Consider the following 12452-nt stretch of genomic DNA (forward strand, 5'->3'; position numbering starts at 1 on the left):
GAATTTTGGAAAATTTACAAGTAGTATGGAAATTAAACAACATGCTCCTGACCAACCAGTGGGCCAATGAAGAAATTAAAAGGGAAATTATGAAACATCTTGAGACAAATGAAAATGGAACCACAACATACCAAAACTTACAGGATACAGGAAAAGTAGTTCTAAGAGGAAAGTTTGTAGCAGTAAATGCCTACATCATACAAGAAGAAAGATCTCAAATAAACAGCTTAACTTTACTCCTCAAGTAACTAGAAAAAGAACAAACCCCAAAGGTAGCAGAAGGAAGGAAATAATAAAGAGCAGAAATAAATGAAATAGAGACTAGAAAAACAATATAAAATATCAACGAACCTAAGAGTTGGTTTTTTGAAAAAATAAACAAAATTGACAAACCTTTACTTAGCTAGATAGACTAAGAAAAAAAGAAGACTCAAATAAATAAAATCAGAAATAAAAGAGGAGACATTACAACTAATACCAAATACAAAGGATCATAAGAGACTACTATGAACAGTAATATGCCAACAAATTGGATAACTTAGAAGAAATGGATAAATTCCCAGACACATACAGCCTACCAAGACTGGATCATGAAGAAATGGAAAATCTGAGCAGACCAATAACAAGTAGGGAGATTGAATCAGTAATAAAAAGTCTTCCATCAAAGAAAAGCCCAGGACCTTATTGTTTTACTGCTGAATTCTACCAAACATCTAAAGACGAACTAATACCAATCCTTCTCAAACTCTTCCATAAAATGGGAGAGGAAGGAATACTTCGAAACTCTTTTTAGGAGGCCACCATTACCCTAATACCCAAACCAGACAAGGACATTACAAGAAAAGAAAATTACAGGCCAACGTCCTTGATGAACATAATGCAAAAATATTCAACAAAATACTAGAATTGTTGAATTCAACAACACATTAAAAAGTTTATAATCAAGTGGGATTTATCCGTGTAATGTGTGTGTAGGTTCAACATATGCAAATTAGTAAATGTGATATATCACTCCAAGAGAATGAAGGACAAAAACCATATGATCATCTCAATAGATACAGAAAAAGCATTTGGCAAAATTCAACATCCTTTTATAATAAAACTCTCACCAAATTAGGTATAAAAGAAAAATATGTCAATACAATAAAGTCCGTATATGATAAGTTCACAGAAAACATACTTGCTGGTGAAAAAAGGCTTTCCTTTAATATCTGGAGGAAGACAAGTATGCTACTCTCACTACTTTTATTCAACCTAGTATTGGAAGTCCTTGCCAGAGCAATCAGGCAATAGAAAGAAATAAAAGGCATCTGGGTAGGAAGGGAAGAAGTGAAATTATTGTTGTTTGCAGATAACATGATCTCATATGTAGAAAACCCTAGAGACTCAATCAAAAAACTGTTAGAACTAATAAATGAATACAGTAAAGTTTGGAGAATACAAAATCGACACACAAAAATCAGTAGTGTTTCTATACACTAACAATGACCCATCCAAAAAAGAAATCAAAAGAACAATCCCATTTACAATAACTGCCAAAAAAAAATACTTAGAAATTAATTTAACCAGGGAGATGAAAGACCTGTACACTGAAAACTATAAAACACTGATGAAAGAAATTGAAGAAGACACAAATCCCATGTGCATGGATTAGAAAAATTAATGTTATTAAAATATACTACCAAAACAATCTACAGTTTTGAGTGCAACCCTTATCAAAATTCCATTGTAATTTTTCTTAGAAATAGAAAAAGCAATCCTAAAATTCATACTGAAACACAAAAACCTGAGTAGCCATAGCAATAATGAATAAAAAGAAGAAAGCTTGAGGCATCACACTGCCTGAATTCAAACTATACTACAAAGCTGTAGGATAGTAAAACAGCATGATACTGGCATAAAAACAGGCATGTTAACCAATGGAACAGAATAGGGAGCCCAGAAATGAACCCACACATATATGGTCGATTGATTTTTGACAAAAGTACCAAGAATACACAATGGGAAAAGGATAGTCTCTTAAATAAATTGTGTTGGGAAAACTGGATATCTATATGCAAAAGAATGAAATTAGACTCTTATACTATATACAAAAATCATCTCAAAATATATTAAAGACTTAAATACAAGACCAGAAACTGTAAAACTATTAGAAGAAAACATGGGTGGAAAACAATGTGACATTGGTCTGGACCGTGTTTTTTTGGATTTGACTCCAAAATCACAGGCAACAAAAGTAGACAAATGGGGTTACTAAATCAAACTAAAAGCTTCTACACCGCAAAGAAAACAATTAATAGTGTCGAGATAACCTACAGATTGGGAGAAAATATTTACAAGCTATACATCTGATAAGGGTTTAATCTCTAAAATATATAAGGAACTCAATATCAAGAAAACACAAAACCCAAATAAAAAATGGACAAAGGACTTAAATAAACATTTCTCAAATGAAGACACACAGATGACCAACAGATACATGAAAAAAAAGTCAACATTGCTAATCATTACAGAAATGCAAATTAAAACTACAAGGAGATATCATTTCATGCCTGTCAGAATGTCTGTTATCAAAAGGGTAAAAGATAACAAGTGTTGGCAAGGATGTGGAAAAATGAGAACCCTTGTACACTATTAGTGGGAATGTAAATTAGTACACCAATTAGGAAAACTGGAGTTACTTCAAAAAACTAAAAGTAAAATTACCATTTGATCCAGCAATCCCACTTCTGGATATTTACCCAAAAGATTTGAAACCAGTTTAGCAAAGAAATGTCTACACTCCCAGGCTCATTGCAGCACTGTTCACAGTAGCCAAGTTATGGAATCAACCTAAGTGTCCATCAACAGATGAATGGATAAAGAAAATGTGGTATACACAGTTGACCCTTGAACAACACAGGCTTGGACTCTAAGGGCCCATTTGTATGCAGATTTTCTTCCACCTCTGCCACCCCTGAGACAGCAATTCCAACCTCCCTTCCGCCGCCTCCTCAGCCTGCTCAACATGAAGACCATGAAGATGAAGATCTTTAAGGATGATTCACTTCAACTTATAGTAAATTTATTCTCTCTTCCTTATAATTTTTTTCCAATTTTACCTTTTTTTTTAAATTTCAAAATATTAAGGAGGTATAAATGTTTTATGTTACATAGATCACTTTTGTAATGCTTGAGTTCCGGCTAAAGGTGTTCCTATCTTTATGATTTTCTTAATAACATTTTTTTCTATAGCTTTATTGTCAGAATTCAGTATATAGTACATTTAACATACAAAATATGTGTGTTAATTGTTTATGATATCAGTAAGTCTTCTGGTTAACAGTAGGCTATTAGTAGTCAAGTTTTGGGGGAGTCAAAAGTTATATGATTTTTGACAGCATTGGAGGTTGGCATTCCTAACACCCACCTTGTTCAAGGATTAACTGTATACACAATGGAATACTATTCAGCCCTAATAAAAGTGGGAAATTCTGTCATTTGTGACAACATGGATGAAATTGGAGAACATTATGCTAAGTGAAATAAGCCAGGCACAGAAAGACAGATACCTCATATTCTCACTTATATGTGCCATCTAAATCAATCGAACTCAGAAGCGGAGAGTAGAATAGTGGTTACAGAGATTTGGGGGGATGGGGAGAACAGAGAGATGATGGTCAAAGCATACAAAAATCTCAGGAAGAATAAGTGTCTTTCGAGATCTGTTGCCCAGCATGGGAATATATTATAGTTACTAATTGTACATTTCAAAATTACTAACAGTAAATTTTAAATGTTCTCCCCACAAAAAATAAGTATTTGAGGTGATGGATATGTTAATTAATTTGATTTAATTATTCCACATTATATTCAGAAATCATAACATTACTTTATACCTCCTAAATATATACAATTATAAATGATCAATTTACATGCTGAGCACAGTGGCTCATGCCTGTAATCCCAGCACTTTCAGAGGCTGAGGTGGGAATATCGCTTGAGGCCAGGAGTTCAAGACCAGCCTGGGCAACATAGTGAGACCCTGTCTCTACAAAAAAAAAAAAAAAAATAGCTGGGCATGGTGGTGCGCACCTGTAGTCCCAGCTACTCGGGAGGCTAAGCTGGGAGGATCCCTTGAGTCTGGGAGTTGGAGGTTGCAGTGAGCTCTGATTGTGCCACTGCACTCCAGCCTGGGTGACAGAGGGAGACCCTGTCTCAAAAAAAAAAAAAGAAAGAAATTATCAGTTTACAATCAGATATTGAAATTTTAAATAATTGTTGAGACAAGAGTTACAAGTGGCAATCGTACTAGTCTATAACTTTTTAAAAATATATGTGATTTAAAGTCAAACTCTTCAAAGAAAAGAAAAAATATTAAGAGAAATAGTAGTTTCCTAGCAAAGAACAGCATCAAAATGTTTTATTTAATTATATTAAAAACGTTGTTTTTAAAAGAAGTTCTCTCCTCACCAAAGAAATTTTTCAGTCAACTTTATTATATCCATGTGGTAAAGAGTTTTCCATTATCTTATGGTACTTTTGTGAGATTTATGTTTTTTTCTGGTTCTTAGGATGAAGCACGAAAACATTTTAACTGTCCAGTTCTGGAGGGAATGGAACTTGAAAATCAAGGTGGCATTGGCACTGAGCTCAACCACTGGGAAAAACGATTATTAGAGGTCAGTTCATTTTTAAATTTTACTAGATTCTTTTTACTTAATAAAAGTAATTCATACTCATGATAAAAAGTTTAACTGGTTATAAAGTAAAAAATGAAAAGGTCCCTTTCCCCGTCAGCTCTCCAGATCTGCTTTACAGATGTAATCACTCTTTTTTGGTATATCCTTTCATAAATGTGATGTACATATGATATATATACACACACACGCAGAGTTTGTTTTTTTTTTAATGGGTTCATACATTCATGCAACTTTTTTCACTTAATGATATAACTTAGACATCTTTCCAAGGCAGTACAGGTGCTTCTGCTATAAGGCAATGTATGCTTTCCTAAAAATCCTCTTCAAAATTAGACACTAAAAAATAACAAGACTTGTGGGAAAGACAAGTAACGAGAGCACTAACAAAAACAGTAAGTTCTAATAAAACTACTAGCTCGGTTTAATAAGACATCAAATTTCAATAAATAAAATCCTACATCTACCTTTAACAACAACAGCAACAATGATAACAATAAGCAGTGGTAGCTGGATAGGGGGGTGTAAATCCAAATAATGGAGACAAGGGTAAAAGTCAGGCAAAACCTGTGGCTTTACTGAGCCAAGAGAAAGAAGATGGAGTGAACAGGCATGATACATAGTACAGCATTCCTCTGTTGCTATCTGTGTTCAGCTATCTTGGTGTACTTTGTATTTAACTGCTATTGCGTCATCACAAAATGTTAACATTCAGGGAAAAATCATTATGAACCAGCATGATTCCATGTTATATTGATGTCATTCCTTCGTTTACCAGTCTACATGAGCTCATTCACAGATGCAGACATACATGCTTTAGCAGAATAGACTATATACTTGGATCTACTTATTTTTGAATAGCAACATAGTATTGTATTAAATGAATATAACATAACAGTGCTCTGTTAATGAATAACTATGTTTCAAATGTTTAAAAAATATTATAATAAACAACTCATTTATATCTGTGATACGTTGCCTTTTAGGAGTAGTGTTTCAATTGGTCTTCTGAGAGTCAATCAACTAAATAAACTCACGAGACCTAAACAAGCAAGCAGTATTGAAAAAAGATTCCCTTAGAGGGATATTAGAAAGAATACACAACATGCTGACACAGCAGAGTCAGGCATTTCTCTTGTGCTCCACATAGAAGTGGAGCATCTTTGCCTCTTTCCCCTCTTCTGCAACTCCAGGACAGGAGCAAAAGACCACAGCAGATAGATGGGAGAACCAGCCTGGCTTAGAAGTACAGTGTCACAAATAGGAACTAATAGCTTTTTTAACAGTTCCATGGATATAACTTCCAGATCCTTCTAAGGGACATACCCATAAGAGTCACTGCACACAGGGAAGTCCCAAACTGTATGAATATCATTTGCAGTAATCTTAATTCCAGAAGCATATCAGGAGGTCTTTTTTTTCCTTACATGTTATTGCTTGGTAATACAGATGACATTCCACCTTTATTAGGTTTCTAGGGGAACAGATCTAGAAAGTTAACCCAAGGTCAGATTTGTTTATATAGAAAGAGAAAGAATAAATCCCTAGAAGTGAAATTTCTGGGTCAAAGGGTATATATATTTTTATTTTTAGAGGTCTGTTTAGATAATTAGATACAGCTTACATACATCATGTAACTAAAGTTAGTAAACCAAAGTTAGTAACATTATGAAAAGAATGAAATTAATGTTTGTTTACTGTTCTTATCAAGATGACTAACCACAAAGTAACAATGATAGAAACTTATGAAAGACATATATACTTATTCTTCCCACAGGAATTTTGGTTTCTTTATTTTCCTTAAGAAATTTTCTTAAGTGATTCCCTTTAGAAAACTGTAGATTGGTCAGAAGTGAAAATTTATGTACTTTTCAGTGGAAGATTTGAAAGCAGTAATTTCATTAACTTCTTCCTTTCTCTGAAATCAACTCTGTGTCCTTGAACTATTTTTTTATTTTATTTTATTATTTATTTATTTTTGGAGATGATGGTCTCACTGTGTTTCATAGGCTGGCCTCGAACTCTTGGGCTCAAGTGAACCCCCCCGCCCCGTTAGCCTCCTGAGTAACTGGGACTATAAACACATGCCCCTGCGCCTGGCATGAACTGTTTTTTTTAAAAAGGATGGTAGCAAAGTACTTGCAATGACCATCCACTGTTCAATCTCCGATTCGAAGAATAATCAGAGCTATCCAAAGATGAAATATACTCCCTTATGAGGCAGTGAAGTATTCACCATTAGGTGACCTCCTGGTAGGAATTTTATGGTATGAATTAAAATACTGGGTAGATAGTACACCTTGATGATATTTTAGGTCCCTCATGTAAATCCTTTGATCCCATGATTCTGTCATACTATTTTTCACATTAATATATGTTTCTGTGATCATAAAGTTGAGGGTTATGAAAGCATTTTCTATATAATTCAGGCAAGTATTCCCCCCACACACCTCATATTATCTGGGTATCTATCTCAATCACTCACTTGACTTTGTCTGGAAAGTTTAATATTTTTATAGTATTTGTGTTTCCATATATACTTATCTTCATTTTCATCATAGTTCTAAATGTCAGTTGCCTGCCATTCCAGGGAAGTCATCCACAATGGAGATATTTGAGGCAGAAAATAGATTTTGTTTTAAGTTTCAGTCTAGTCATTTTAAAGAAGGTTTATGTATTTCACCTTTTTTTTTTTTTTTTTTTTTTTGAGACAGAGTCTGTCTCTGTTGCCCGGGCTAGAGTGCCGTGGCATCAACCTAGCTCACAGCAACCTCAAACTCCGGGGCTCAAGCGATCCTACTGCCTCAGCCTTCCGAGTAGCTGGGACTACAGGCATGCACCACCATGCCTGGCTAATTTTTTCTATATATATTTTTAGTTGTCCAGCTAATTTCTTTCTATTTTTAGTAGAGACAGGGTCTCGCTCTTGCTCAGGCTGGTCTCAAACTCCTGACCTTGAGCGATCCTCCCATCTTGGCCTCCCCAAGTGCTAGGATTACAGGCGTGAGCCACCGCACCCAGCCTATTTCACCATTTTTAAGTGAGTATTTTGTCAGCCTCTCACACTTGAAACATTTTAAATATACATCAGAGGAATCACAGAAATTGGAAGTTGCAAAGAGTCAAGTCTTCTAATTAAAATCTCTTGGTTGTTTTCAGAATGAAGCAATGACTGGTTCTCACACCCAGAACCGAGTCCTCTCTCGAATCACTCTGGCATTAATGGAGGACACTGGGTAAGACAGCTATAAGAATATTACATAAATTGTTTATTAAAATCAAATGAGGCCAGGCGCGGTGGCTCACACCTATAATCCTAGCCCTCTGGGAGGCTGAGGTGGGTGGATCGCTGGAGGTCAGGAGTTTGAGACCAGCCTGAGTGAGACCCCATCTCTACTACAAATAGAAATAAAAATTATCTAGACAGCTAAAAATATATAGAGAAAAAATTAGCCAGCCATGGTGGCGCATGCCTGTAGTCCCAGCTACTTGGGAGGCTGAGGCAATAGGATTGCTTAAGCCCAGGAGTTTGAGGTTGCTGTGAGCTAGGCTGACGCCACGGCACTCACTCTAGCCCGGGCAACAAAGTGAGACTCTGTCTCAAAAAAAAAAAAAAAAAAAAAATCAAATGAATATGAAGATTGTAGCTTAAGAAAATGCTAACATTTTACACTGAAGCAAAATGTACTTATTAATTCTTTTTTTTTTTTTTTTGAGGTGGAGTCTCACTCTGTCGTCCTGGCCAGAGTGCCAGTGGTATCATCATAGCTCCCTGCAACCTCAAACTCCTGGGCTCAAGCAGTCTTCCTGCCTCAGCCTCGTGAGTAGGTGGGAATACAGGCATGCGCCACCATGTCCAGCTAATTTTTTTCTACTTTTGGTAGAGATGGGTCTCATTTTTGCTCAGGCTGGTCTGGAGCTCTTGACCTCAAGAGATCCTCCTTCCTGGGCCTCCCAGAGTGCTAGGATTACAAGCGTGAGCTACCACACCTGGCTGAGGTGGACTGAATCTTTGAATCTTGTAAGCAGTTAGCTGTCCATTATATACACCAGTCCCATTCATTCATGCAATAAATGTGTGAGGCCCTGAGATATAGTAATGAATAGAACAAATCCCTGATATTATGAAATTTATCTTCTAATAAGCAGAGACTATGCTAATATGAAGAAAAGACTAAATAATTTTTAAAATTGTAAATGAAATTGGTGATATATAAATGCCTGGTTTTTAAAGCAGAACTTTCTGGTAAAGCAGTGAAATACTGTTGTTAAATGAGATCTTTTACAGAACCCCTACATACCAAACAAATAAAGTCAGAGCTGCTTTAGTAGAAGCATTATAGCCTCTTACTCTCTCTAAGACAGCCTGAGGAAAAATTTGAAAATGGAATCAAATTTAAAAATTAGTGGTAGAGGTGTTATTAAAGTTGTTGACCTTGCCTTAACTTTGGGCTGAGGGAGGGATGGCCAAAGAGGTATAAGGATTTAAAAGTACAGGGGTCATTGTTGACCCTGAGAACAGTTTCAATAAAAATAAGAGAGACAGACATTCTTAGGCTGAGCTGCTTAAATGAGAGAGGAAGATAGAGGTAAGAAAGGACATTATTAACATAGCTTTGTCCCTGAGAATACAAGATGAGTGGGATCCAGAGAACCAAAAGAGAATTAGCTCGAATGAGAAGAGAGACACTACTCTGTCCATTAATTCAGGAAGAAAGAATAAGAGTGAGAATGCAAGTCAGTGTGTAGGTGGAGGCAGGAAATTAAAGAAGTTTAGAAATCATGCTCACCATGTCTCTGTCATTTGGGAGGCAAAGCCATGCCTAAGGGAGAGAGAGAGGAGGCAGAAGTTGGATATAAAACTAAATACCTCATGGGCATTGTTTTAGGACAAAGAAGCTACAGACGTCATCTACTTATTTAATTTTCCATTAGCCCAAAGCAAGAACTGCGTGGAAAAAATGTAGAGTTGTTCTGCATAATGAAGAGATTGAGGGTCACTTTTATACCTTTAGGATGTAGAAAATAGTATTCTAAAAAGTCATTAATTTGCAGTGCCTTGAGATTAAACACTACTTTCTATAAGTGATAACAAAGTTTTGAAGTCCAGATGGAATTCACTATCTTGGGGATATTGTTATTTTAAATATTTTATGAAATTTACCAATATATACAAAATGCATGCATAAAACAGTGTGTATATACAATGAACCCCATTATACCCATAACCTGATTCAACAGTAATGAAGACATTGCCATATTTGCAACATTCTTTCTTTTTTATTTTTCAAATCACAGACATCAAATTATTTCATCCCCATGAGTCTCTAAAAAGTATGGATATTTTTTAATATCCACAATACTAATAACCAATAATAATTTCCTGATATTTTCTGCTACCCAGTTCATAATCATGTATCCCCTCTTTCTCTCTTCTTACAACTGGTTTATTTAAATCAGGATCCAAATAAGATCCTGATTAGTTGCTACATCTCTTAAATCTTTTAATCTAGAGCAGTCTCTACAAAACATCCCCCCACTTTTTTTCAGGCCATTGATTTATTGCAGAACCAGGTCAGTTGTCCTATAGAATGTCCCAAATTTTAGATTTACTTATATATTCCTTTGTTCTACAGTTCCCTGTATTTCTTATAAATAGAAGTTTGTTCTAGATGCTTGATTAGATTCAGGTTTAGCTTTTTTGTCTGTTTGCAAAATTACTTCATAGATGATGTTGAGTGCATATAATAATATGCTGTGGTTGATTAGTAGATTCAAATGATCACTCCCTGATACCTCCATTTTAAAATTTCCCACCAATCCTTTGTCTGATTTTTTCATCCATTAATGATTGTTTCCCTAATCAATTAATGAAAGAAGGGTTACATAATGGTACTCTTCTAATTCTACTGTTTTTTCCACTTTCACTAACTGGAATTCTGTAAAGTGTTTTCTCTCATTAAACCAGGGCTATTTACTAACCCTGAAATATAGTTTGTAACACCATTGATAAGTAGTTAATTCTTTCCTTCTAATTACCAGTTTTTAAAGTAGAGTTTGTTCCTTCGGTATTCTCAATGATGTCCAATTATAATTATATATATTTTTTTATGAGAAGGGCTCTCTTTTTCTTTTTTAGTACTATGAAGTCATAGTTTTTCATATATCAGACAGTTGCATTCATTCTTTTTTTTTAATGCTCATATTGCCATATCATTAGCCAAGAAGAGTCTTTTTCTTGGTTGTCTCCTGAGTCCCTTTGACAAGACTCATTAGTTTTTGATAGCTTCCTTGCTTTCTGGTGTAGCAGAATGTACCAGGCTGAATAGCACATGCTGAGTCCTAGATCTGGGCATCAGCCAATCTCTCAAGGTGGATTGGTTCCTTTTAATGGAGAATAGTGCTTAGAAACCACAGTCTAGGCACTGTGTTCACTGTGACTGGGTTGTCATTACTTCTCGTACTTTTCAGTGGACCCAGTTAGGAAATTTATATTTTTGAAAAGAAAAAAAACCAAGATACTGGATTCCTTTTAGTACCATTATAACTCTTTCCCCACCAGCCAGGCCTAGTGGCTCACGCTTGTAATCCAAGTGCTTTGGGAGGCTGAGGTGACAGGATTGCTTGAGGCCAGGAGTTCAAGACCAGCCTGGGCAACATAGCAAGACCCTGTTTCTAAAAAAAAAAAAAAAAAAAAAATTAAAAATTAGCTGCATGTTGTGGTGCATGCCTGTAGTCCTAGCTACTCAGGAGGCTGAGGCAGAATGTTCACTTGAGCCCAGGAGTTGGAGGTTACAGTGAGCTATGATCATGCCACTGCACTCCAGTCTGGGCAATAGAGTGAGACTCTATCTCTAAAAAAAAATGACAGTAATAAAAAGTACTTTGTTTGAATTATTTCCACAGCTGGTATAAAGCAAATTACAGCATGGCTGAGAAGTTAGACTGGGGCCGAGGAATGGGCTGTGACTTTGTCAAGAAGAGCTGTAAATTCTGGATTGATCAGCAGAGACAAAAGTAAGAGTGCATTTCCTCACAAGATCATTGGTTACACAATTCATTTCTGATTTTGTTCTTTATCCTAAACCTAAAATGTTAACTGTTTTCAAAATGTGGTCTGAGTAGTTCAATTTCAAAATGTGTAGAAAACCATCAACAAGTGCTTGGTAATAATATTATAATAAAAGTAGCTTTGGTATTTTTCTGAATTTTATAGTCAAAGAATCCACAGTGAGGGGGCCAGAGCCATGAACATTTCTATTTAACTTATAATTTATAAATATATATATGTTGCAAGCTTTTTGCATACTCTGTCGTTCTTGTTTTCTCCAGAGAATGCACATATAAACATAGATGAAAATGTTGATTCTGTATCAAGAAAACACAAAACTATTTATGAAAAGTTGTTCTCAACCCCAGATGTATATCATAATCTCCTAGCAAACTTTTGTAAAATACAGAGTATCTATCTTTTTGATGGAGAGAGATATATGTATATATAAAAATATACATATATACAATCGTTCTTCAGTATCTATAGGGGATTGGGTCCAGGACCTCCTGTGAATTCCAAAATCCACAGATGCTCAAGACCCTTATGTAAAATGTAGTATTTTCATATAACCTGTGTACATCTTTCTGTGTACTTTAAATCACCTCTAGATTATTTATAATAACATACAATGTAAATACCATGTAAATAGTTGTTATACTATATTGTTTAGGGAATAATGACAAGAAAAAAAAGATTTGTGCATGTTTAGTACAGATGCA

The 12452-nt window shown here is 35.3% G+C and overlaps 1 protein-coding gene across 3 annotated transcripts in view; it reads left to right on the plus strand.

Annotated features, from left to right (window-relative positions):
- LMLN (leishmanolysin like peptidase) overlaps positions 1–12452 on the plus strand; it is a 68590-nt gene that overhangs the window by 30838 nt on the left and 25300 nt on the right. For 2 of the 3 annotated variants that reach the window (XM_045540085.1, XM_045540086.1), the window contains exons 10-12: positions 4554–4661; positions 7839–7915; positions 11586–11696. In XM_045540085.1, coding sequence (XP_045396041.1) covers positions 4554–4661; positions 7839–7915; positions 11586–11696 — 296 coding nt within the window. The remainder of the gene's footprint in view (positions 1–4553; positions 4662–7838; positions 7916–11585; positions 11697–12452) is intronic. The other variant, XM_045540088.1, reaches the window with a different exon arrangement.

Source organism: Lemur catta, chromosome 1 (assembly GCF_020740605.2).
Source record: "Lemur catta isolate mLemCat1 chromosome 1, mLemCat1.pri, whole genome shotgun sequence".
Lineage (NCBI taxonomy): Eukaryota > Metazoa > Chordata > Mammalia > Primates > Lemuridae > Lemur > Lemur catta.